Source organism: Hippopotamus amphibius, chromosome 1 (assembly GCF_030028045.1).
Source record: "Hippopotamus amphibius kiboko isolate mHipAmp2 chromosome 1, mHipAmp2.hap2, whole genome shotgun sequence".
Lineage (NCBI taxonomy): Eukaryota > Metazoa > Chordata > Mammalia > Artiodactyla > Hippopotamidae > Hippopotamus > Hippopotamus amphibius.
The window spans coordinates 163,416,993-163,443,872 of NC_080186.1; the positions used below are offsets into that span (position 1 = coordinate 163,416,993).

The following is a 26,880-nucleotide window of genomic DNA, read 5'->3' on the forward strand; positions in this document are numbered from 1 at the left end:
ACCCAATCCACAAATGGGCGGAAGACCTAAATAATTTCTTCAAAGAAGACATAACAGATGGCCAACAAACACATGAAAAGATGCTCAACATCACTAATCATCAGAGAAATGCAAGTCAAAGCCACAGTGAGGTATCACCTCACACCAGTCAGAATGGCCATCATCAAAAAAATCCAGAAACAATAAATGTTGGAGAGGGTGTGGAGTAAAGGGAACTCTCCTGCACTGTTGGTGGGAATGTAGGTTGGTACAGCCACTATGGAAAACAGTTTGGAGGTTACTTAAAAAACTAAAAATGGTACTACCATATGATCCAGTAATCCCACTTCTGGGCACATACCCAGAGAAAACCATAATCCAAAAAGAAACATGTATCTTAATGTTTATTGCAGCACTATTTACAATAGCCAGGACATGAAAGCAACCTAAATGCCCATCAACAAATGAATGGATAAAGAAGATGTGGCATATATATACAATGGAATATTACTCAGCTATAAAAAGGGATGAGATGGAGCTATATGTAATGAGGTGGATAGACCTAGAGTCTGTCATACAGAGTGAAGTAAGTCAGAAAGAGAAGGACAAATATTGTATGCTAACTCACATATACGGAATCTAAAAATGGTACTGATGATCTCAGTGACAAGAACAAGGATGCAGATGCAGAGAATGAACTGGAGAACTCGAGGTTTCGGAGGGGGCGGGGGGTGAAGGGGAAGCTGAGATGAAGTGAGAGAGTAGCACAGACATATACATACTAGCAACTGTAAAATAGCCAGTGGGAAGTTGTTGTATAACAAAGGGAGTTCAACTCGAGGATGGAAGATGCCTTAGAGGACTGGGACGGGGAGGGTGGGGGAGAGTCGAGGGAGGGTGGGGGGGGAGTCGAGGGAGGGAGGGAATACGGGGATATGTGTACAAAAACAGATGATTGAACTTGGTGTACCCCCAAAAAATAATAAATAAATAAAATTAAAAAAAAAAAAGAAACATGTATCTTAATGTTCATTGCAGCACTATTTACAATAGCCAGCACATGAAAGCAACCTAAATGCCCATCAGCAAATGAATGGATAAAGAAGATGTGGCATATATATACCATGGAATATTACTCAGCTATAAAAAGAAATGAAATGGAGCTATATGTAATGAGGTGGATAGACCTAGAGTCTGTCATACAGAGTGAAGTAAGCCCGAAAGAAAAAAAATAAATACTGTATGCTAACTCATATCATATATATGTAATCTAAAAAAAAAAAATGGTACTGATGAACTCAGTGACAAGACAAGAATAAGGATGCAGATGCAGAGAATGGACTGGAGGACATGAGGTTGGGGGGGTGGGGGGGTGAAGGGGAAGCTGGGACGATGTGAGAGAGTAGCATAGACATATATATACTACCAAAATAGTAAAATAGATAGCCAGTGGGAAGTTGCTGTATAACAAAGGGAGATCAGCTTGATGATGGGTGATGCCTTAGAGGGCCAGGATGGGGAGGGTGGGGGGGGGGGAGCCGCGGGAGGGAGGGAACGTGGGGATATGTGTATAAATACAGCTGATTGACTTTGGTGTACCTCAAAAACTGGTACAGGAGTGTAAAGCAATTATATTCCAATAAAGAGCCAAAATAAATAAATAAAAATTAAAAAAAAAAAAAAAGGAGTGTTCTTCCTATGTTGTTCTCTAGGAGTTTTATAGTGTCTGGCCTTACATTTAGGTCTTTAATCCATTAATCCATTTTGAGTTTATTTTTGTGTATGGTGTTAAGGAGTGTTCTAATTTCATTCTTTTACATGTAGCTGTGCAGCTTTCCCAGCACCACTTATTAAAGAGGCTGTCTTTTCTCCATTGTATATTCTTGACTCCTTTGTCATAGATTAGTTGACCATAGTTTATCTCTGAGCTTTCTATCCCATTCCTTTAATCTATCTTTCTTTTTTTGTGCCAGTACTACATTGTCTTGATTACTGTAGCTTTGTAGTATAGTCTGAAGTCAGGAAGTCTGTTTCTTCCAGCTCCGTTTTTTTCCCTCAAGATTGGTTTGGCTATTCGGGGCCTTTTGTGTTGTCATACAAATTTTGGGATTTTTTTGTTTTAGTTATATTAAAAATGCCATAGGTAAGTTAATAGGGATTGCATTGAATCTGTAGATTGCTTTGGGTAGTATAGACATTTTCACAATGTTGATTCTTGGTATATCTCTCCCATCTGAACATGGTATATCTCTCCCATCTGTTTGTGTCATCCTTGATTTCTTTCATCAGTGTCTTATAGTTTTTTTTTTTAATTTTCTTTTATTTTTTAAGAACTTTTATTGAGATATAATTGACATACAATAAACTGCTCTTATTTAAAGTGTACAATTTGATTTTTTTTCTTATTAGTAATAATGTATATATAGCAATCCCAATCTCCTAATTCATCCACACTCCCCCCCCCCCCACTTTCCCCACACTGTCTTATAGTTTTCTGAGTACAGATCTTTTACTTACTTAGGTTTATTCCTAGGTATTTTATTCTTTTTGTTGGAATAGTGAATGGGATTGTTTCCTTAATTTCTCTTTCTGATCTTTCGTTGTTAGTGTATCAGGAATGTGAGAGATTTCTGTATGATAATTTTGCATCCTTTACCAGATTCATTGATTAGCTCAAGTAGTTTTCTGGTGGCATCTTTAGGATTTTTTATGTATAGTATCATGTCATCTTCAGTGACAGTTTTAATTCTTCTTTTCCAATAAGGATTCCTTTTATTTCTTTTTCTTCTCTGATTGCTCTGGCAAGGACTTCCAAGACTATGTTGAATAGTAGTGGTGAGAGTGGACGTCCTTGTCTTGTTCCTTATCTTAGAGGGAATGCATTCAGTTTTTCACCATTGAGAATGATGTTTGCTGTGCGTTTGTCCTATATGGTCTTTATTATGTTGAGGTAGGTTCCTTCTATGCCCACTTTCTGGAGATTTTTTATCATAAATGGGTGTTGAATTTTGTGAAAAGCTTTTTCTGCATCTGTTGAGATGATCATATGGTTTTTATCCTTCAATTTGTTAATATGGTGTATCACATTGATTGATTTGCATATATTGAAGAATCCTTTCATCCCTGGGATAAATCCAACTTGATCATGGTGTATGATCCTTTTAATGTGTTGTTGGATTCTGTTGGCTAGTATTTTGTTGGGGAGTTTTGCATCTAAAATCATGAGTGATATTGGTATGTAATTTTTTTTTTATAGTATTTTTTGATTTGGTGTCAGGGTGATGGTGGCCTCATAGAATGAGTTTGGGAGTGTTCCTTCCTCTGCAATGTTTTGGAAGAGTTTGAGAAGGATGGGTGTTAGCTCTTCTCTAAATGTTTGATAAAATTCACTTGTGAATACATCTGGCCCTGGACTTTTGTTTGTTGGGAGATTTTTAATCACAGTTTCAATTTCTGTACTTGTGATTGGTCTGTTCATATTTTCTATTTCTCCCTGATTCAATCTTGGAAGGTTATGCCTTTCTAAGAATTTGTTCATTTCTTCCAGGTTGTCCATTTTATTGGTATATAGTTGCTTGTAGTAGTCTCTTATGATGCTTTTTATTTCTGTGGTGTCCATTGTAACTTCTCCTGTTTCATTTCTAATTTTGTTGATTTGAGTCCTCTCCCTCTTTTTCTTGATGAATCTGGGTAAAGGTTTATCAATTTTGTTTATCTTCCCAAAGAACCATCTTTTAATTTTATTGAACTTTGCTCTTGTTTTCTTTGTTTCTGTTTCATTTATTTCTGCTCTGATCTCAATGATTTCTTTCCTTCTACTAACTTTGGGTTTTGTTTGTTCTTCTTTCTCTAGTTTCTTTAGGTGTAAGGTTAGATTGTTTATTTTGGATTTTTCTTGTTACTTGAGGTAAGATTGTATTGTTATAAATTTCCCTCTTAGAACTGCCTTTGCTGCATCCCATAGGTTTTGGATCATTGTATTTGGTTGTCATTTGTGTCTAGGTGTTTTTTGATTTCCTCCTTGATTTCTTCAGTAATCTCTTCGTTATTTAGTAGCATATTGTTTAGCCTCCATCTGTTTGTGTTCTGTACAATATTTTCCCTGTAATTGATTTCTAATCTCATAGTGTTGTGGTTGGAAAAGCTGCTTGATATGATTTCAATTTTCTTAAATTTACCAAGGCTTGATTCGTGACCCAAGATGTGATCTATCCTGCAGAATGTTCTGTGTGCAGTTGAGAAGAAAGTGTAATCTAACTGTTTTCACATGGAATGTCCTATAAATATCAATTAAATCTATCTGGTCTGTTGTTTCACTTAAAGCTTGTGTTTCCTTATTAATTTTCTGTCTGGATGATCTGTCCATTGGTGTAAGTGGGGTGTTAAAGTTCCCCACTATTATTGTGTTACTATTGATTTCCTCTTTTATACTTGTTAGCATTTGCCTTATGTATTGAGGTGCTCCTATATAGGGTGCATATATATTCATAATTGTTATATCTTCTTCTTGGAGTGATTCCCTTGATAATTATGTGGTGTCCTTTCTTGTCTCTTGAAACATTCTTTATTTTAAAGTCTATTTTATCTGATATGAGTATTGCTACTCCAGCTTTCTTTTGATTTCTATTTGCATGGAATATCTTTTTCCATCCCCTCACTTTCAGTCTGTATGTGTCCCTAGGTGTGAAATGGGTCTCTTGTAGATGGCATATATATGGGTCTTGTTTTTGTATCCATTCAGCCAGTCTGTGTCTTTTGGTTGGAGCATTTAGTCCATTTACATTCAAGGTAATTATCGATATGTACATTCCTATTACCACTTTCTTAATTGTTTTGGGTTTGTTTTTGTAGGTTCTTTTCTTCTCTCGTGTTTCCCATTTAGAGAAGTTCCTTTAGCATTTGTTGTAGGGCTGGTTTGGTGGTGCTGAATTCTCTTAGCTGTTGTTTGTCTGTAAAGGTTTTGATTTCTCCGTTGAATCTGAATGAAATCCTTGCTGGGTAGAGTATTCTTGGCTGTAGGTTCTTCCCTTTCATCACTTTAAATATATCATGCCACTCCCTCCTGGCTTGCAGAGTTTCTGCTGAGAAATCAGCTGTTAACCTTATGGGAGTTCCCTAGTATGTTATTTGTTGTTTTCCCCTTGTTCCTTGTTGCTTTTAGTAGTTTTTCTTTGTCACTAATTTTTGTCAATTTGATTACTATGTGTCTTGGCATGTTTCTCCTTGGGTTTATCCTGCCTGGGACTCTCTGTGCTTCCTGGAATTGGGTGGCTATTTCCTTTCCCATGTTAAGGATGTTTTGGACTATAATCTCTTCAGATATTTTCTCAGGTCCTTTCTCTTCTCCTTCTGGGACCCCTACAATGTGAACGTTGGTGCATTTAATGTTGTCCCAGAGGTCTCTTAGGCTGTCTTCATTTCTTTTCATTCTTTTTTCTTTATTCTGTTCTGCAGCAATGATTTCCACCATTCTGTCTTCCAGGTCACTTATCTGTTCTTCTGCCTCAGTTATTCTGCTATTGATTCCTTGTAGTGTATTTTTCACTTCAGTTATTGTATTCCTTATCTATGTTTGTTTGTTCTTTATTTCTTCTAGGTCTTTGTTAAACTTTTCTTGCATCTTTTCGATCTTTGTATCCAGTCTTTTTCCGGGATCCTAGATCATCTTCGCTATCATTATTCTGGATCTTTTTCTGGAAGGTTGTCTGTCTGCACTTCATTTGGTTGTTTTTCTGGGTTTTTAATTTTTTCCTTCAGCTGGTACAAAGTCCTCTGCCTTTTCATTTTCTCTCTCTTTCTGTGGCTGTGGTTTTCGTTCCACAGGCTGCATGATTATAGTTCTTTTTACTATTGCTGTCTGCCCTCTGGTGGATGAGGCTATCTAAGAGGCTTGTGCACACTTCCTGATGGGAGGGACTGGTGGTAGGTGGAGCTGGGTGTTGTTCTGGTGGGCAGACTCAGTAAAACTTTAATCTGCTTGTCTGCTGATGGGTGGGGCTGAGTTCCCACCCTGTTGGTTGTTTGGCCTGAGGTGACCCAGCACTGGAGCTTACAGGCTCTTTGTCAGGGCAAATGGCAGACTTTGGGAGTGCTCATGCCAATGAGCACTTCCCAGAACCCCTGCCACCAGCATCCCTTCTCCCTACGGTGAGCCACAGCTGTCCCCCCACCTCTGCAGGCGACCCTCTAACAGAAGCAGGTAGATCTGGTTCAGTCTCCTATGGGATCACTGCTTCTTCCCCCGGGTCCTGGTGTGTACAGTACTTTTTGTGTGTCTTCCAAGAGTGGAGTTTTGTTTCCCCCAGTCCTGTGGAAGTCCTGCAATCAAATCCTGCTGGCCTTCAAAGTCTGATTCTCTGGGGATTCCTCCCATTGCCAGACCCCCAGGTTGGGAAGTCTGATGTGGGGCTCAGAACCCTCACTCCAGTGTGTGGACTTCTGTGGTATAACTGTTCTTCAGTCTGTGAGTCACCCACCTAGTGGTTATGGGATTCAGTTTTATCGCAGTTGTGCCCCTCCTACCATCTCATTGCGGCTTCTCCTTTGTCTCTGTATGTGGGGTGTCTTTTTTGGTGAGTTCCAGTGTCTTCTTGTAGATGATTGTTCAGAAGTTGCCTTGGTTTATCTTTGGGAACTTCTGGTTTATTCACCAAGTCACCTAGGACACAAATCACTGCACCTCCATTTTCTTCTTTTTTAAAACCCATCTCATCTACTTTTGGCTTCTGAGCTCTGAGGAAGAATTTCTTACAGCTCAGAATTTTACTTTCTCATCTCTTCCTGTTCTTTTCACTCTTTTCCCTCCTCCAAATGTTAGGTTTTTCAGTCAACCAAAGATAAAGGTGGGAAGACCAGATATGGCTCTGGGCCACAGGGAGATAGTTGCTGGTTTGCCTGAGCTCAGCTGTGGCTGGGCCACAGAGCCTCCATGTGCTACACTTTATCACCTTTTCTCTTTGCTATTTCTTGTATGTTGCCAACACACTGGGGGACTCTGGTCCAAAGAATTCTTGGGCCAGAAAGAGCATATAGGGAGAGTCCTGTTACTTTCCAAGCCTCTGGGCCAAGAATGAATTCCCATCATCCAAAGAAAATTGTAAACTTGCTTTTATTTAAAAATCTTTAGGAATGGATACTTTAAAAATAACTATCTAGTCTTAAATATTCCCATAGTCAGGGAGGTGTTTTGAATGTCACACTTAAAATCTATTCTTTAACTAAAGGCTTTTTTCTATTGACGTATAGAGAAGCAAGACCAGCTTCTTATGTTTTCACAGCTGCTTCCATTTGTAAAGGACCTGACTTTTAAATTTGTCTTGTTAGCTCCAAGCATCCCTGAACCTAAGGATGGGCGAGCTTTAATTGTGGCTTCAGTTATATCATTAGTCTGGTGGGGAGCAAATGGGGAGCCCTTTTTGTCCAGTGAAAGATAGAAAAGATTGTTTATAACTCGATCTTTGAGAGTAAAATATTAACATTTAGGGAACCAGGATGAAAGGTATACGGGAATTCTTTGGATCTGAAATTCTTTCAACATAAAAAATTAAAAATGATTTTTGTAAGAAATGATTTAAAACTTAAGTTCTTTGTTTGGTTTTTAAGAAGTTGATGAGTGTGATTGGCATGCTCTGATTTTCCTTTTCATTGTGCCCCTGTGGCAGAGTTGATGTTTCAGCAGCCTCCCAGGCATGGAGGGAATCAGAATCTCACTCCAGGGACCAGCCAGACCAGGTGGTGGGTGGGAGGCTTCTGGAATTTTTCAAGAGGCTCTCAGGCCAGAGCAGGGCCACCACCGAAGGAAGGGGAGAGGCCTAGAGGGCAAGGAGTACAGATGCTCCTGGGACGATGGTGCAGGGTTGTGAGAACTGAGGAAGGAGCAAGGTCTGGGGCAAATGACAAAGGACCTTGTGACCAGGAATTGTCAGCCCTTGGGCTGGTTTACCTTGAAGCAGCTTGCAGAACATGTTCTCAGTTCCTTTCTCATCAGAGCATGGGAGGGAATGAAACGAGTTTTTTTCCTCCATTTTATAGATGGGGATAAGCAGGCCCAGGGAGGTGATGCCATTGGCTCAAGGACACAGCTCATAAATGACAAAGCCAGGACATGAATCTAGGTTCCTTCTTTCTGAAGTGCATGCTCTTTCACTGGCATTTCACTGCCTCTGTAATAGCAGGACGGTGGCCTGGGTGAATGTCAGGGTAGGAATTGTCCTTGGCATTTCCCTTCTGTGGCCCTTGGGCCTATGAATTTTATCTTGTTCTAGTTGTCCCCAAACTCCCCTCCGTCTCATAGCCTCTGTGGCCCAGCTGCTGCGGACCATTCCCTGTGGTGCCAGCCATGTTGCTGCCGCACCTGGACAGGAGCTTAGTTGAGCCTTCTTGTGAACCAGAGACTCACTATAGCAGGCTTGACTTGGGCAAGAAGGGATGAGCCCTTCCACCAGGCTTCTAATGTGGACTTCCTACCAGAACCCCCAGAGACTTTGAGCCACACAGCAGTTCTGACCCACTTTTGTTTGGCTGAGCTGCAGGGGGCACCGTCTGCAACTCTGGCAGCCTGTGCCTGGAGGGGAAATGAGCTCAATTAAGTAGGCAGGCCCCTGTGAGGCTTCTCTGCAACACCATTATTAATCTCATGGAGCATGGGAAAAAATATAACCTTACATCTCTTGCCCCATTTTCCTCTATGATGATGTTCAGGACAGAGGGTCACACAGGGGGATGCCTTCGCTGCTCAATTAAAAGGCTGGTTTCCCTCCAGCCAGGATGTCTGCCTTTCTTTCTGCCTCCCGCCTCCCCCAAAGCTCCCAGAACTCCTCTCTGAATCACACAGATTGTCATGGCCTTGGTTAATGGAAGGGCAAGAGTGTGTTATAACTTTGTTCTCTGAACTTCTGCTTTTTTTGGAACAGAGCAGCACTTCCCAGAGGTGATGCTGGGGGAAGAATTTCTTAGCCTAAGTCTGGACCAGGTGTGCAGCTTGATATCCAGTGACAAGCTGACCGTTTCTTCAGAAGAGAAGGTATGGCATGGCCCTTCTTTGAAACAGGAGCCTCTCTCGTGAGGTGGTCGTGGGAAGGACTTGTGGTTCAGTGAGACCTTTTCTCTTTTTCAAAAAAAAAAAAGATCTTTTTTTTTGTCCCTTAAAAAAAAGACTTTCTGGCCCATGACAACTGCATTTGCTTTATGGACGCTTTAAAGAAGGAGTAATGCTGCTGATGGTGATGGCGACAAAGCTGCCTCCATTTCTTAAACACTTACAGTTTGCCAAGCCCTGTGCTAAGTGCTTGATATTCTTCAGTTCACTCAGCCTTCACCTCAGCTGTGAAGCAGGCATCGCTGTTGTCCTCACATTACAGAGGAGGAAACAGACTCAGAGGAGTTAATTAGCTTGTTCAAGGTCACTCAGCTGGTTTGCATGTCACCTGGTCTTAACCACTGTCCCACACCACCTCTTGTGAGTATCACTGAGCATTTAAGCCAGAGAAGACCTTTGGGGAACATCTACTCCAATAGGGAATTGGAATTTTTACTGAGGAAACTGAGCCCCGCAGAGGGGATAGGAACTGCTGAAGGTCACATAGTTTTTTGGTGGCCAAACCAGGACTAGAACTCATCTCCTGACACCCAGTCCCCTAACTCACTGACCACACACCTCTTCTTTTGTGCTAGAAGTTTGGCTTCTGCCCCTGCTTTAGCTGACCTGTGACTGCTGATCTGTCCTACCTCCCAGCCTTCCTTATCTCTGACCCTGTGCTAGCAATATTCTCTACTTCCCTCTTCACCTGGTTGAATTCTCAAAGAGTTCAGATTCTTCTTCTACCAGGAAGAATCTCTTTACTCCAGGAGATTCAGTCTACTATACTAGAAATAACATAAGCTTCGATGTTGGCCACTGGGGTCCAAATCTCATCTCTGGTATTAACAAATCAGTTATGTGACCTTGGGCAAGATACTTTGCTTCTCCATCTATTTCCTCATTTGTAAAGTGTGGGTAGTAATAGAACACGTTCCACAGGGTGGGTGTGGGGATCGAATGGGGTAAGGCGTGTAAAGTGTCTAGTATAGTACCTGCTAACTAGTGGGTGCCTAGTGAGTGTTAGCTGAATTGATTATTGACTGTGCATCTGGAATTAATTCCTTTCTCCTTTTTGTTCCAGGGTAACACTTAACTTGTTCTGCTTTTTGTTGTAGTTGGTTCTGAGCTGGTCTTACCTCCTCCACTCAGCTGTGAGTTCCCTGATGACAGGGACCACACTTCACTTGTCTCTGAACCCTCAGAGATGCTCAGTAAATGTTTCTTAAATTGTGCTAGTCCACTCTTAGTGTCCAAGCTTGAGGCCCTTTCCTGAGGGAATATCAAGGAAAAGCCCTTGAGAAGGATTTTATGTTGGAGGCCAGACTGCATTCAAAGGTCCATGTCCAGAGAACGGGGGTGAAATTCACAAGTCCCAGCCTGTTGTCCTGCAGAAGTTGGATCAAGAAGAAAAGCAGCTTTTGGTTGGAACTATGGGCTATTCTGAGACTTCAGGGGGAACCCTAGAAGGTGACTGGCACAAGCTGGACCCCCCTGAGGCTTAGGGAGGTCTCTGCTTCCATTAGGTGATGTGAAACAGCGCCCCAGGGGAAAGCGTGCTTCTGGCCAGGCCACAGGCCCCTTCCTGCCCCAGCCGCAGAGGTGGAGGGGCTTTCCTCGCTTCTTGCTGAGCTTGTATACTGTCTTCTCTGGACTGTACTACCAAATTGGCACAATTTGAAGGAATGAGCCAGTCAATTGGCTGTGTGAATATTGGGCTGTTGGCCAGTTTAGGGCCTGCTTGAGCATGTCCTCAAGTGTAGTTTGAGAAAATGGAAACAGGCATATAAGCAGCAGGATTTGAATCAACTTAAGGGTGTTAGATTGAAAGGGAGACCTTTTAAATTTATCTTAAATTTATCTTAAATTCATGCTGGCCCATCCTGCTCTGAGATCACAGTAAGTTTTCTTCAGGTGAGGGCTTATCTATGCTTGCTGTGCCAGGACAGAGGTGGAAGTGGGTTATTAGTAGGGAGAGGCATTATAATGCACTGGAAACCACTTGGGTTTTGGACTTGGGCGGAACTGGTTCCATGCTCAGCTTGATGCTTACTGGCCATATGACCGTGAGAAGTCACTGGTTTCTTTGAACCATAATTTACTTACATGTAAAACTAAAATACTAAGAATGCCTCCCTTACAGAATTGTCATGAGAATTACAGATAATGGGTTAAAAAAAAAATCAAATATAGTGTTTGGTAGGTGCTCAATAAATGGCAATCATTTTAATTATCACAATTCTCTATTTGGAGGTACCATTGATAGTGGTAACAGTATTGATTTGCTATTGGTAATGGTGCAATAAACCATGGTGTTAATTGCATCTTTCCAGAAACAAAGACATGGCAATAAGTATACACACCTAAAACTTGTCTGTAGCGGCTTTCATTTATTCATATGCTTACATATGAGTTGCTCTTTCTATAGAATCAGAGTTTGGAATGTAGGTATTTTTCACATTATTGATGTTGTGTATCATATTTGGTTTTCAGAAGTTATGTGTAACATCAGAGTTTTGTGATGATTTTCAGAAACTATATTACTCATGATCTTGAACCCTTTGGTGTGTTTAAGGTTGGCCATGTAATTTTGAGTCTTACTAATGAATAGTGAGGTTTGGCTTGCTTTTTCTCTTTGGCAAAATCCATAGTGTTTTTTTTTTTTCCCCTTAACTGACCACATATTGCTGGAAGTTAAATAGCTGGAAGCTTTTGGCAATTACATGTTTGAGGTTTGAATGCTAGCCCTTTAGGCTTTGAAAATTCTATGATCTGTTCCAGGAGGTTTGGTGATTTCTATTCCCTTTAATTACATTGCATGTGATAGGTGTACACAATAGCTTGCATGCACAGTAGCTTTTTCTTGCAATATTGTGTTACAGTGAAATTTTTTGAGTGTATTTGAAGTAGTATCAGCGATCTTCATTTAAGTTAAAATCCAGCTGCATTTAATGTTAACATTTGCAGAAAATTCATTTGCATCGGCAGTCAAATACCTGTATTCAGCGAAATCTACACTTAAACAGCAGTATCAGTTATATTATAACTTACTTCTCTACCAGCAGCCTACAGGTTTCTTTCAACATATATTATAAAATTCAGCCAGGTTTCAGACGCATCTTAAAACTATGCATCTTAAAAGAGAGGAAATGTGGTATCTTACAACTAATGATGGTTTTGAGTGTCTGTGGCTGGGCCCAGGCAGCTTGCATGTTGGAAGTTTGAAAGTATAGGTTCTGCAACCAGAATAACTGAATTTGATCCTGGCTCCATTACTTTAACAAGCTGAGTGATCTTGGGCAAGTTTTTTATCTCCTACCAGAATGTATACCCCACGTATAGTCAGGAATTTTGACTGGCTTATGGTTACTACTAGAATGGTATCAGGTCCATGGTAGATACCAAAAAATATTTGTTGAATGACTGAATAAAAGAACCTCTGTAAGTCTCAGTTTTCTTATCTGTGAAAGGAGGGTAGTGATAGTGTAGTGCCTATCTTATAGAGTTGTCCTGAGGATGAAATGAGATGATACGTGTAACGATTGACCGGGGATTTTCTCAAGGGGACGCCCTTCCTGGGCCCCATATTGGTCTGGGTGGTTGGCGTGACCTGAGGCACTGTGCCTGGCAGGAGCTGAGGGTGGTAGCTGTCTCTTGGTCTCTGGCATCCCCAGCACCCCCAGCACCGTCTGGGCCTCTCAGAGGGCTCTGGTGCTCTTCTTCCTTCAAGAGCACTTGCTTTTGCCCATGCCTCGTCTCCTTCACTATGTTCAAGCTCCTTGAGGGCTGTGAGGATGCCTGAGCTATCTTTGTGTCATGCACAGGCCTGACACAGAGCCCGGGAGGCACCAGGAGGTGCTCAGCAGATGTTCCCCGAGGGGGTAAAAAGGCAGGCTGAGGCTGCCCTCTGCCCTAAGCCAGCTGATATTACGGGGATAATTTTAATATTTTTCCAGAGAATAAGCACAAATGTGGGAACTACAGTTCGGAGGGGGGCACGGATCTTTGCCATTTTTTCTCCTGTTTTTCCTCTGTGTAGTTTTTATTTAAAAATTCCTGTTATTTGAAAGAGGACAAGTAGATGTGGTAGGAGTCACAAAATCACTAGTTCTTTGGTTAGGACTTTCCTCCCCTCTCCCCACTTACCCCTGCCCAGACAGAGGGAAGACATAGAGAAGCAAGCCCCTCCTGGGTACCTGATTCTTTCCTATGGGAGGTGTCTAGGGCTCAGAGCTAACCCTGTGAGCAGATAGTACCCTTTGGCATCCCCTTTGAGATGCAAAGTTCAGCTCTCACCAAGGGCAGCCTTATTGATCCAGGGGCAGGGTAAGCAACCTTCTGGGACAAATACACTGCTAGGAGAAGAGAGATGACTCCTGAGTTCTACTGTGGTTTTGCCACTGAGTTGCCAGTTACTGGAATTTTCTGAATCTTTGTTTTTTTAGCTGGTAAATGTGTGTCTACTTCTCAAGAATTCCATGCTTTCTTATGAAAGACTATTGAGGCTTTTCAGAGTGAGAACTAACAGGGAAATGACCCACATTTTAGATATAGGTCAGGAAGAAATTGGTTGGGTCTCTTCAAAAAATTAGATTAATGTCAAGTATGTGTTATAATGAGAAGAACAGGTTGCATGATTACATTTTTATCTAATGTTATCTCCTAAAACTCTCATCAGGGGCCAAATTCTGATATTTTATCTCCTGGAAGGAATTGGACCTTGTCTCCTGGAATCATTAGTGTTGCAGGCCCTCCTGTCTGAATACCTAGCCTCTCCTGCCAGCACCAGTGGTCGGTCTGGGGCAGTGCAGGCAGGAGCTCTGCAGCCAGTAGACTGGGCTTGAGTGCTTGCTGCCAAGGCAGCATCCAGTGACCAAGCAAGTACATCCTATGCTTAGGCTGGGCTGTTGGCAGCTCTGCCACACTCTGAGGTCAGCATTAGAGTTGCCAAATACTCAGGCTGCAAACAATGATCTGACCCGGCCTGAACCCCTGAGTCAGTGTTACTCGTTTTACTGTTCTCCTTTGGAGAGCGCAGTTCAGTAAGCACCTATAACTGGAACACTACCATCCTAGGACCAAATATCTATTTTGACTGCTCACCGCAACTATTTCACACATCATTAAAAATAAAGATAATTATGTTGCAGTAAGCTTGCACAGCTCAACTTTTTTACAGAGTGCAACACCTGCAAAGCCACCATCCAGATCAAGAAATAGAGCTCCAGGCCTTCCTTCCAGTCACTACTTCCCATCCCAAGGAGCCAAACTACTGTTTTGACTTCTCAGTAGATCGGTTTGCCAGTTTTTGAGCTTTGTATAAATGGAATCCTGGTGTGTGCATGCTTTTGTGCCTGACTTCTTTTACCCAGCATACTATTTTGCACATCATTTCTAATGCTTACAACAACTCGCAAGGCCATTGTGCAGAGGAGGAAACTAAGGCTTATTGACCATAGACAGCTCTATGATTTGAAGCTGACTATGTCTGCTGCCCAGGCGCCTGCTCTTTGTTAATGAACCCCCACCCTTACTCATGACTATTCAAGAGCTTGTTGGTAGTTCCCTGGTGGCCTAGTGGTTAGAATTTTGAAGTTTCACTGCTGTGGCCCAGGTTAAATCCCTGGTCAGGATCCCACTAGCGGTGCAGTGCAGGTTAAAAAAAACAAAAAACAAAAAAAAAAAAGGAAGAAGAGCTTGCAGTCTGGTGGGCAGACAGACCGAAAATGTGTATACATAGTATATGGCTGAGAAAAGTAGTTGCCTGTAATCAAAGTTCAAGGAAAGCACCCTGGAGTATTTTATTCCAGATTTTAGGGGTAGGGAAGGCCTCATAGGAAGGGAATATTTGAGCTAAAACTTAGAGAATGAAAGTAGGATTTTGGGAAATCCATTCAGGTTGAAGGAATTGTAGGAATACAGACATGGAAGTTTGGAATAATTTATTGTACTGGGGGGAAATAACTTGTGTGGTGAGAATCAAGGGTCTTTGGTGGAAGAACTAGAAGATGAGGCTGGGAAGGGAGTAAGGATCTGTGGAGAAGGGTAGGAAGTGAGGGTTTTCTTCTTTAGGTCAGTATTTACCTGACTGGGTATGCTGTAAAACCATAATGATATGAGATGTTTATAGGTTTTAGGTTAAAAAAAGTTCTCAAGTCAGATACATTTAGGAGACAGTGGCTAAACAAAGGAACCAGGTTTAGAAACTGCAGAATTCGTCCAAGCTTTTATATGCTAGTGACGTTTGTGTATCTCTAAAAGGCATTTGGGGTTGTGTATGATGTATTCCCAGGTTCATTTTGTCCTATAACTTCTCTACTACAGGATGTCTCCTGCTTCTAGTATTCTGAAGAACACATTATGGAGGCCACCCTTCTTTGGTTGCCCCAGATATTCTTCGTTTATTGCATCCGTTGTTTTCCTTTTGCCAGTTCATTTCATTAATGACCTATAATTTTTGATTGTGAGACCATCTTCAGGTGGTGGTATATCTGTGGGAGTCTGGGTTGCCCTGGGCTGTGAAAGTGCCCCTCTAGGGAAAGTTTACTGGTTTGGAAATAGTTTTTATATTTTTGAGTATCCCTTGTACCACCTGGATATTAACTCAACCCCTATATCTGTATGTGGCATGAACCTTGGGTTCTGATTTCTTAAAGATGAAATTTTCACTCCCCAGGCCATAAGAGATGGTGAGCTTCCTTCTGCCTTCCCATAGGAGATGGTCGGAGTTTATTCCCAGTTTTACATCTGGGGCAACGCTAACCACAAGAAGCCTGTGGCCTAGACATTCAACCTGATGAGATACCGGTCCTGAACCATTAAAGCCCATATCAGAATTCTACAAGCCTGGGAACCATTTTGGTCTCAGCTTTCATTCAGCTCCCAGATTTGAATCCCTTGTTATTTATAGCACTCAGGCATTTACTTCTTGCTTTTTAGTATGGCTCAAATCTGTTTTTTGGTAATATACTATTTTTCATGTGTTTAGAGCTATAGGGCAAGATTCCTTCTGACTCAGCTCAGTCTCCCATGTTGGCTAGAAGGCATTCTCCATCTTTGTATTGTGTCCCAATCATCTGTAGGATTAGTACCACTGAAGTAGTCTCTCAGCTTGGAGGCCTTTCTGTCAAACGATTGTACTTCAGTCCTTTTCCTCATCCCTTGCAGGATCGTAGTGAAAGTCTTTACTGGCTATAGACAGTGGTAAAAGCTGAAGAACAATTTGCAGGCAAGGCAATGTTATTGTTATAGTTTTGTCATTGTTCTTGTTGATATGAAGTCAGATTTCTGGCAGTGTGCTGTTGGAGGAAGAGAACCATGCACCCAGTCATTCCTGCTTTGATTAATTTGTCTATTCTCTCAAGATATATTTATTGAATGCTTTCTGTGTGGTAGATAGTGTGTTAGTCACAGGAGAGACACTGGTGAACAGATAAACACAATATCCCTGTCTTCATGGAACTTATAATTACATGAAGAGAGACAGATATTATCAGATATGTACACAAATAAATATGTAGCTATAGACCGTGAACTATGCTCTAGAGGAAATGTACAGAGTGCTGTGAAAGTGCAGATTGAAAGTGATAGTTCTGATTGCTGCCCTGACATCATAACTGGGTAATACTAGGCAGATCACTTTCCCACTTTCTACCTCAATTTCTCTTTTTGTGAGTGACTCTAGCAGTTTCACAGGGCTCTTGTGGGTCTAAAATGAAGCCTACAAGAAAGAGCTTTTTAAGTATCATTTAAAACCGTAAGATAATGATACTGTCAGAGAGATGAGGGCAACTAGATGAGGTGTTCTAGAGTCTAGGGAGCCTTCAGACTAGTGGTATGCTGGTAAATGTTTAACAGTTGGCTCTTCAAAAAAAAAAAAAACATTCTAAGAGCCCTGATTCGTTTGTTGATTCCTTTGCTAATTTCCCTGGTGTAAATGTTTCCACCAAGGCTGATTTCAAACTACCAAAGATAGTGTCACTAGGCGCTGAGTTGGGACCAGCTCCAGCCCACCACTGTTGCCAACTGTGCCCCATGCTGCATGTGACAGGGAGGTGGAAATATGGTTAATATAACTCTTGTTAAGTTTTGGTTTGAGAAACAGCAGTAGAAATCTGACAGAATCATTCTTGTGTCTAGATGTGCTCTCTTGTCTTTTTAAAAAAATAATCTTATTTTATTTTATTACGTTTAAAAAAATTTTATTAAAATATAGTTGATATACAATATTTTGTTAGTTTCAAGTCTACAACATAGCGATTCAACGTTTAAATACATTATGAAATGATCACCATGTTAAGTCTTAGTAACCATCTGTCCCCACACAGTTACTACAGTATTAGTGACTGTATTCTTTATGCTGTGTATTATTTACATCCCCATGACTTATTTATTTTATAGCTGGAAGTGTATACCTCTTAATGACCTTCACCTGTTTCACCTATCCCCCCCCACTCTCCTCTCTGGCAACCATCTGTTTATTCTCTTTATCTGTGAGTCTGTTTTCATTTTGTTTTGTTTGTTCATTTGCTTTGCTTTTTTTTTTTTTTAGATTCCACATATAAGTGAGATGATATGGTATTTGTTTTTCTCTGACATTTCACTAAGCATAATACCCTCTAGCTCCATCCATGTTGTCGCAAATGGCAAGATTTCATTCTTTTTTTATCGCTGAGTAATATTCCTCTGTGTGTGTGTGCGCACGTGCACATCACATTAGAAGTGCTGTCTTCTTGATTTAAAATCATGGCAGTGGATCTGGCAAATGCTATTGGCTCACTCCCTGGGAAAGAAAAACTTACCGGGGAGATGGCCTAGGATGGCGGGAAGGGTGCAATTAGGATTATGGGTTTAGGAATGTAGTTTCCCAGCTCAACAGTTTGCCCAGGGTTTTCAAATAATTGTGCCTCTGAGATGCAATATTGCATGTTAAACTTGAGTTTTGGGAATTAGAGGTGAGTTCACATCTCACATCCACTACTTTCTGGCAGAGTGTGTCTTGGATAAGTTGCTAACCTCTCTAAGGCTGTTTCCTCATCTGTAAAATATGAGCAATGGTACCTCCTTTACAGAGTCTGGGGTAGACTAAATGAGGTCATGAATGTAAAATGCCTAACAGTGGCCTGTTGTTATTGCTGAAGTTAGTCCTCAAATCTTGAGTAGCAAATCTGGACCATGTAGGAATCTAGGTTATCCCCTGATGTTCTCAAAATTGGCCTATTTTCCCCTGTCCTCTGTTTTGCTGAGAATCATCCTTAACTGGACCTTTCCCCTTGCCAAGTCATCACCCTGCCCTATTTTAACCTGAGTCCCCTTCTTGATTCACAGAACACATTTTGAAAGCAGTGCCCCAGGGCTTCTCCCTTTACTCAGTGTGCAGGAACGTCTGGCTTGGCTGCCTCTATAACTTAGGGGGTGGGGTAGAAGGATCGGGTTCATCTGGTGTTTTCTGGCTAAGGCTTATGCTTACATCAGAGGTGTGAGCCGAGGACTATGAAATCCAATTTTCTCCATCTCCTTTCCACATAGAAACCTCCTGGCACTCAAGAAATTGGTTCTGGAACATGAAGCAGTGAGGAAATGATTCTATTGCTTTGTCTAAAAGTGAAACCCTAAGCGTGCCTTGTGGGCAGCCAGTTATTTCATCATGAGGCCCATGAAAAGTATTCTCATCTGAGTAGGCATCACCCTTTCCCATGATTGAAGCCACAGGGTCTCTGCTTAGATTTTGCATACCAAGGGTTGACACAGTTTTCCTTTAAAGGGCCAGATAGTAAATATTTTAGGCTTTGTGGGCCACAGAGTCTCAATTCAGCTCTGCTGCTGAAGTGTGAAAGCAGCCTTAGATGATTTGTAGCAAGTGAGTGTGGCTGTGTTCCATGAAAATTTTATTTACAAAAAACAGGTGCATGTAGCCTGTGGGCTGAGGTTTGCCAGCTGGGTAGCTGCTGAGAATAACCGGTAAGAGCCTCAGCACTGGAGGTGGGCTTGTGTGGACCCAGCCCTGCTGCTTTCTGGCTCTGGACTTGGATGAGTCACTCAATTAGGGGCAGGAGTGTCTGCTCACTGCCCGTCAGGAGAGTCCATGGTTACGGTGTCTCTGGAGAGTATGGCACAGGGCCTGGCTTAGCATGGACATGAGCTGCTTCTGCTACTTGTTGCCCCTTGGCTTTGGCCAGTCCTTTGACAGAAGGGGCTGTTGGGAGCAATTTTAGGCACATAGGCTAGTTGGAAGCTTATTTGCTTATTTTCCAAGCATGACGTCTAAATGAAAAAAATATGTGGTCTTCCCTAGCTGCCGAGAAGGTCACCGTTGCTGCCGAGTGCTGTGGCTTTCACAGCTGAGTAGGTAAACAGTGCAACTGAGTGGAACCAGTTAGACAAGTCAAGCCAAAAATAAAGATAAGGTTAAACATCAACGTCATTAGACTCAGCCTGCTTTGTGGCTTTTTTTATAACAAAGACTAAGCTGGTTGACAGGGAAGGGCGTGATCAGTAAATCCCACCTACTCAAGGCCTTGCAATTCATTCTTCATGAAAGTTTTCTCAGCCTGCCACCCACTGTGTGCCTGGCATTGTGCTTGGTGTCAGGAAATACAGAGACAGAGCTGATACACTTCTTACCTTGCAAGAATTACAGTCCAGTAAAGGGAAGTGAAAGGAAGTGTGGGTGACCGCAGTGCAGGGCCAGATGGGACCGTGGCTGCCCATCACCTAATCCAGCAAAGCCAGGTGTCTCCAGTATCTTTTGGTCTGTGCTCTGCCCTCCCACCAAGGTTCCAGCCTCTGCTTCCCTAATCCTGCTGTCTGCTCCAGCCTGCTCACATGCCTATTCTGAACTGCTTTGTCCATTGATTCATTAAAACATATTTGAGTGTGTATTACAAGCCAGCAAGAAAGACAAGGTCCCTGTTATTTTAGATTGAGATATGGTTTACACATGGTGAAACATATAGATATTAAGTGTAAAATTTGATTAGTTTTGACAAATGCATAAAGGCTACTTGAAGAAACACACAACTATTTACAAAATAATGCGATAGGGGTGAGACACATAGCTCTGTGAGAGTGAATAATTTTAAAAAAATGAACTAGACAAGGAGGATTTCCATGGTGTGTGTGTGTCTATGTTTGTACATATATAGGTCATTTTATATAGAAATGGGAGCAAACTGTACACACATAGTGCTCCTTCCCTTCTGTTCCATTCCATTCATCTCTCTTCCCTTCCCTTTCTGATGGATTCCTTTCTGATATCTCGTGCAATCTGAGTATGCTCGGCCTGACTTAAGTATATGTTTAGGAAATAGGGCCAAAGCATTATTAACATTTCAATATCTACCAAAATATAGTTAGGGTAAGAAAAATTGGAGGTTTTTTACCCACTCCGGGAGACACAGCTTTCATTTCAACTCTGAATTTTGAAATTGTAAATTTTGTTGTAGGATTTACCTTTTCCCTTAGGATTTCTTTTCGTCTCCCTCCCACTTTTTATTTTGAAAAATTTCAAACCTATAGTAAAGTCTGAAAGAGTGAACATTCATGTACACTTTACTTAGGTTCACCATTTGTTAGCATTAACTGTGCTTCCCTTGCTTTCTTTTTTTCTCTCTCTGCATATCTAATCTTTTATCCTGCTGAACCATTTGACAGTAAATTGCAGACATCATGACACTTTACCCCTAAGTATTTTAGCTTGCCCCTCCTAAGAACAAGGAAATTCCCTTTTCTAGCCATAAAACCATTAGCATACCAAAGGAATGTAACACTGATACAATAATATTTTCTAATATACAGTCAGCATTCAAATTTCCTGAGTCTCAAAAAAGTCTTTCATGGTTGTTTCTTTTTAATCCATAATTCAAACAAGGATCATGCCTCCCATTTAGTTCTCATGTTGCTAAATTCTCTTAATTTAGAACTGTCTCCTTGCCTTTTTTTATTTTATTTTTTTAGTGTCTCTCATAATGCTAACAGTTTTGAAGAATTCAGGACACCTGTGTTGTAGAGTATCCCACACATGGAGTTGTCTAATTGTTTCCTCGCTATAAGATTCAGGTTAAACATTTTAAGAAGAATACTACATAGGGGATGCTGTTTCCCTCTCATTAAATCACATTCAGGAATGTAATATAAATTTGTCCTGTGTATTAGTGGCACTTTGACCACTTGTTAAAGGTGGTATCGGTCAGATCTCACCACTTGAAGCTCCTCTTCTCTCCCCATGTAATAATTTGTCAGGTGACACTTTGAGAACTGTGAATATCTTGTTCCCCAACAATTTTTCATCCAGCGATTTCAGCATGTATGGGGACAATCTTTGCTGAATCAGCTAGTACATTGGTGGTTGCAAAATGATGTTTTTCTAATTCTGTCATCCCTTTTACCTTATTAGCTGGCATTTTTCTGTGAAAAGCAGCCCTTCCCACACTTTTAAAAGTGTCCTTAAGCACTCATGAACTCTTTTTTATTCTTTGGGTTATGATTCATTACTATCCTTTTCTTTTAACTAAGAATATTTTAGATTGAGATATGGTTTACACATGGTGAAACATATAGATATTAAGTGTAAAATTTGATTAGTTTTGACAAATGCATATACCTACATAGCTCCTGCACTATCAAGATAAAGAACATATCCATTACCAGACAAGTTTCCTTTGGCCCCTTCTCAGTCAGCACTGAACTGATTTCTTTATTATTCTCTTTGATGCTTAAATTGTCCCGAATGTCAGCAGTGAAAAAGCGCCATCTAGCTCTCTCTGTGTCTGTTTGTTGTGTCCCCTTAATCTTTGAGCACTTTCTTGCTTTCTGGCACAAGAAAGTGTTTTGTCTTATTATTAGTTATTGTTTTTATTGTTTTTTAACAGCTGAAAATATCCTGTGGTATCGATACTAGTTTAATAATGTCCCCACTAGTAGATTTCGGATTGTTTCCTTTTTATCCTGTTACAAAAATGCTGCAGCAAACATCTTGGAACACATATTCTTGCACCACTTTTGTGAAAATATTTGTTGACTAGAGCTCTAGAAATGATATTTCTAGGTCAAAGATATGCATATATGAATGTTTGATTGATACTGCCAAATTCTTCCTTCCCCTTTTAAAAAGCCATGTTGTTTCCATAAACAATGGTGGTTTCCCTGCTGTCTTACCAACATTTAAGTTTATGCATCTCTGTGTATATGGTGGTGCAGAGTTTGATTTTGAACTTAACCTTGAGTAAGGCGAACATCCAAACCTTAGATTCCCCTTTTTGGTTCCACATCCCATTTTGATTTGTATAGAAATGAAATCTCTCCTTAAAGGAGAGGTTTGACCCAAGGAGTCATTTTGCCATTCTCTGTCATTTGGTGTCACATTCACCATTACATCCAACTTTTGCAGAGGATATCTTTACTGTTTTTGTTCTGTATTAAATGAACGTGGGAAATAGATGAAGAGAGGGGGTGTGTGATGGGGATGATGACATTGCCCCCAGGGCTTCTGGTCCTCTTGGGCAGTCTTTGTAAAATTTGGTTCAGAGTTACTGCTCTGTATTTCTACCCTGAGGTAACTATTGGAATTGAGTTTTGTTTTGTGATGAACCTTGATGATACTATGTTTGGGGTAGTAGGTTTTTCTTAGTGTACATGTGTGTGGGGGTGTGTGTGTGTGTGTGTGTGTGTGTGAGAGAGAGAGAGAGAGGGAGGAAGGGAGGGAGAGATAGATATCACTCTCTGACATCAGGTAGTAAAGACTTTCTGTTTTTGTTTTATTTTAAATATTGGACCTTAGGTTAAACACTTTTGTGGATGACTTGTAACTTTGCTTTCTTTTTTCAGGTTGAGAGAGTTGTTTGAAAGCTCTTTTAAAGTTATTGTCTCTTTGCTAAAGTTACCTATGTTGATTTTTCTTACAGGTATTTGAAGCTGTGATTTCATGGATCAATTATGAGAAAGAAACCCGTTTAGAGCACATGGCAAAGCTGATGGAACATGTTCGTCTCCCTCTCTTACCGAGGGATTACCTCGTCCAGGTGAGTGCTATGTGAAGAACCAAGCGCTTCCCGGCTCACTTAGGCCTCTAGGAGTAGCAGTGGGCGACCCTGGCTGTGTGGAGTGGTGAGGAGCTTCATGGGTCTTCTGTACGGAGTGAGGGCACCAACCCACTGGGTTCAACGTGAGGCATGATAGTGTAAGGTTTAAGAGCATAGGTTTGAGAATGAGACACTTAGGTTTAGTTACTCCTCTCCTACTTCTTAGCTTTAAGCCTCAGTTTCTTTTTCTCTAGAAGGGAAATTATGCTAGAGCCCTGAGGGTTGTCGTGAGGACCAAAGGAGTTGTAAGTATGCAGTGCAGGTGTTAGCACGGAGCCGGGATAACACACGTTCAAGAGAAATTAGCTGCTTCTGTTGTACAGACCGCAGCAAGAAGGGTCATTTCCATCATGTTTCTGTGTTCCCTTTTTGCCTTCATGTTAGGCAACTTGGGGCCCAATTCAGGACTGTAAAAACAAGCTCTTCACAGGTGCCTGGCATACATATTGCATCTGCTTCCTCTAAAACATGGCACCTCATTTTGTCTCATGTAATCCTTATAACAACCCTGTGAGCAGAGGTTATAACCCCCTTTTTACAAATGTGGGCTTTGAAGCTTATGGAGGTTGGGATTTATCTGGAGTCGCCAGCTAGTTGGTGGCAGGGTCAGAATTCAGATCCAAGTCTGTCTGGCTCTAGAGCACCCACCTTCCCTAAGCAGGCGCCACCTTTAATACTCTCTGTTCTGTTTGTGCATTACAGGACTTACTTTGTAGTGTTAATGGCATTAGATGTTTTCCAGGCAGGCAGAGGATAAAACTTAAATAGATAAACAACAAGTGCCAAGGCAGTAGGCCAGCCCTCAGCCATCCTCAAGAAGTCTCTGGGAAGAATGGCAGGTGTGAAGCAAGGATAAGAGGAGGCTCAGCAGCCCAACAGCCAAGCTCTGTCACACTGGGCAAATCCTCAGCCTTGCTAAGCCTCTGTCTTCTCATCTGGTGAAAACAGCCCCTGCCCTTACAGGGTCATTTGGAGATAGAATGAGATAAACCATGTAAAACCTACAACCCAGTGTTCAGTGATATAATTCTGTCTTCCCGACCACTGCTACTGTTGGTAGTAGTGGGAGACAGTATCCTTACCAGCACTTGTAAAGCCCTCAGCTTATGATGCTGTTGACCACAGGCCTCGGGAGTCAGTGGAATGTTCTCTGAATCTCTGAACCTCAGCCCTTTTCTTAGGGGCTGGGGCATATACTCACAAGCTTTCATATGTGCCCTACGTTTGACACTTTGGGTGGTATCACTGCCATCTGGTGGCCGCACATCTTTCCTGTAGGAAAGGCCCCCTTAGCTGAGGTACCTAACCCACCTGAGCCCCCAGTGTTGGAGCCAAAGCTCCCACTATCCTGAGTGGGGCCTGACCACCGGTAGAGGTGGATGCCTGGCTTCCAGCACAGTCTCATTTTCATAGGGAGGAAGGGCGGTCTGTGGACCTGGGTTCCAGAGAAAGCTAAAGGGGCCTTAGAGACCCCTACTGACAACCTCCATCAGGTGCCCACAATGGAAACTTAAGGAAGACTTCAGGAAATAGTTCCTCAGTTATTAGGGCAAGTTCGGGTTTAGGACTGGAGAAGAAGGAGCTCAGAGACAGTGGGCATGCGAACTGTTGTGGGGGACTTTTTTTTTTAAAGCTTGTTTTTTTTCTCAGAACACCTCCTGAAGGAGATGTTTCATTAACACTCATTTGACCCTGAAACTTCAAACTAGTCTAACCACTGGGGAGGGCTGTTGGTGGAAGAGGAGGAGGAGAGAAAGGAAAGCTCTGGGCAGACCTGTACCAACACTGACTCCTGGGGGAGATGTTTTGTTGTTGCTGTTTGTTTTTTTAATAGCTAACATTTATTAGGCTTTTATTAAATATTTTAAAATATCGTGCCAAGTGTATAACATATGCAATATCTTATTTAAAAGTTTGTTTTTGTGATAAAATATGTATAATATAAACTTCATCATTTTAACTATTTTAAGTGTACAGTTCAGTGGCATTAATTACAGTCACTGTGCTGTACAACCATCACCATATCCATTTCTAAAACTTCTTCATCATCCCAAATTGAAACTCTGTGCCCATGAAATACTAACTCTTTTGGGGAGCTTTTCATTCAAGCTGAATGAGTTCTTTGGGAGAAGTAGCTATGCATGCATTTTTTCTTCTTCCCAAGCTTTTATTTTTATTTTATTTTATTTTATTTTATTTATTTATTTATTATTTTTTGGGGGGGGTACACCAAGTTCAATCATCTGTTTTTATACACATATCCCCATATTCCCTCCCTCCCTCTACTCCCCCTCACCCCCCCATCCCAGTCCTCTAAGGCATCATCCATCCTTGAGTTGAACTCCCTTTGTTATACAGCAACTTCCCACTGGCTTCCCAAGCTTTTAAAGAGATCCTCTCTCACCTCTCATTTAACTGACCCTAAGTATTTATGATATTTCCCTAAGCACCTCAGTCCCTCAGTGGGAGGGGAAAAAAACCTTCCAAGGAAACGGAGTGTTCTTGGGATCATCTGTGGGAAGGAGGTGTCCAGAGGTAACAGAGGTGCTCTCACTGATCCTTCTTTCCCTGCCCTGCAGGTGATGGCCCTGGCCACATTCCCATTCCTAGTTACAGGTGGGGACCCAGGAGAGGCTCAGCCAGGCCTGTGCATGACAGCTTGAGGGCTGAGATAATTGAGGTGAGGAGGCCCTTCTTATTCTCTGACTGGACCTGAGGGCCTCAGGGTCAGAATCCTTGTCTTGTGCATCATTTTCTCCCTGGGGTTCAGCACTGGGCTGCCCAACCAAAAGACATTCAATCACTGTTAGCTGCTGAATGGAATTGACCTTTGCCAACAGCTTCCAAACACTCCAACAAAGAAAACATGAAGTAGCCTCCGAAGACCATACTACCCCTTACAGAGATGCCATGTAAAAATCTGACCTGCGCCCAAAGGCGAAGATTTGAGAGTCAGGGTACCAGTGTGATTCACCCTTAGTTTTGCTTGTGAAATATTTAGGCTTACACTTGCTGAGCACCTGCTTAAGTCCTTGGCTCTAGAATAAGTCATGAAGAAGCCACAGTCCCAGCTTAGGTGGGCTCCAAGTGGAGGTCAGTTGGTGGGACTTTTGTGCAGGACATTTTTTCTGCTCTGATACCACTGCTCTGTTGGAGAGTGCCTCCCTGGCTGCTTCTCCCTGAGGCTTGCACTTGTAAGAAACTGGATATGAATCCTTCTTCTTGAATATCACCTTATTATACCCAGTTCCTCCAAAGGTTGGCCGATGGATCCCACCATTTTCCTCTTTCCCTCCCTCTCCTTCTCTCAAATGTCTGACCATTTTCCTTAAACATTATCAAACGTTCCAACCGGAGGCATGTGGAAAGAAGCTTTAGGGACAATCAATTGTCTTTGTTTTGCATAATCTCATTAAGCCAATAAACAAACAAACAAACAAACAAACACAACCTGTGAGGTTGTGGGGAACTTTAATATGCCCATCTTATATCTTACAGATGAGGAAACTGAGGATCAGAGGAGTTAAATGGTAGAGCTGGGATTTGTATCCCTGTTTGTTTGATGCCAGAGCTTAATCACTTACTCCATTGTGCTCTTGAGATGCAGGAGGTGGGCACTAAGCTGTAATGCTGTGGACCCTTGTCCTGGGGTCTGAGATGGTGTGATGTGGGAATGAATGAATGTGGGAGTGCAGGAGTGATTCTGCCCAGGGAGACGGCTTGGGAAATGGGGCCGAGCTCTGCATC

At 41.7% G+C, this 26,880-nt stretch overlaps 1 protein-coding gene across 4 annotated transcripts in view; it reads left to right on the forward strand.

The window, feature by feature from the left end:
* The window catches only part of KLHL3 (kelch like family member 3), a 129,955-nt gene that overhangs the window by 71,234 nt on the left and 31,841 nt on the right, over window positions 1-26,880 (forward strand). For all 4 annotated transcript variants that reach the window (XM_057734252.1, XM_057734270.1, XM_057734260.1 and 1 more), the window contains 2 exons: window positions 8,892-9,001; window positions 22,957-23,073. In XM_057734252.1, coding sequence (XP_057590235.1) covers window positions 8,892-9,001; window positions 22,957-23,073 — 227 coding nt within the window. The remainder of the gene's footprint in view (window positions 1-8,891; window positions 9,002-22,956; window positions 23,074-26,880) is intronic.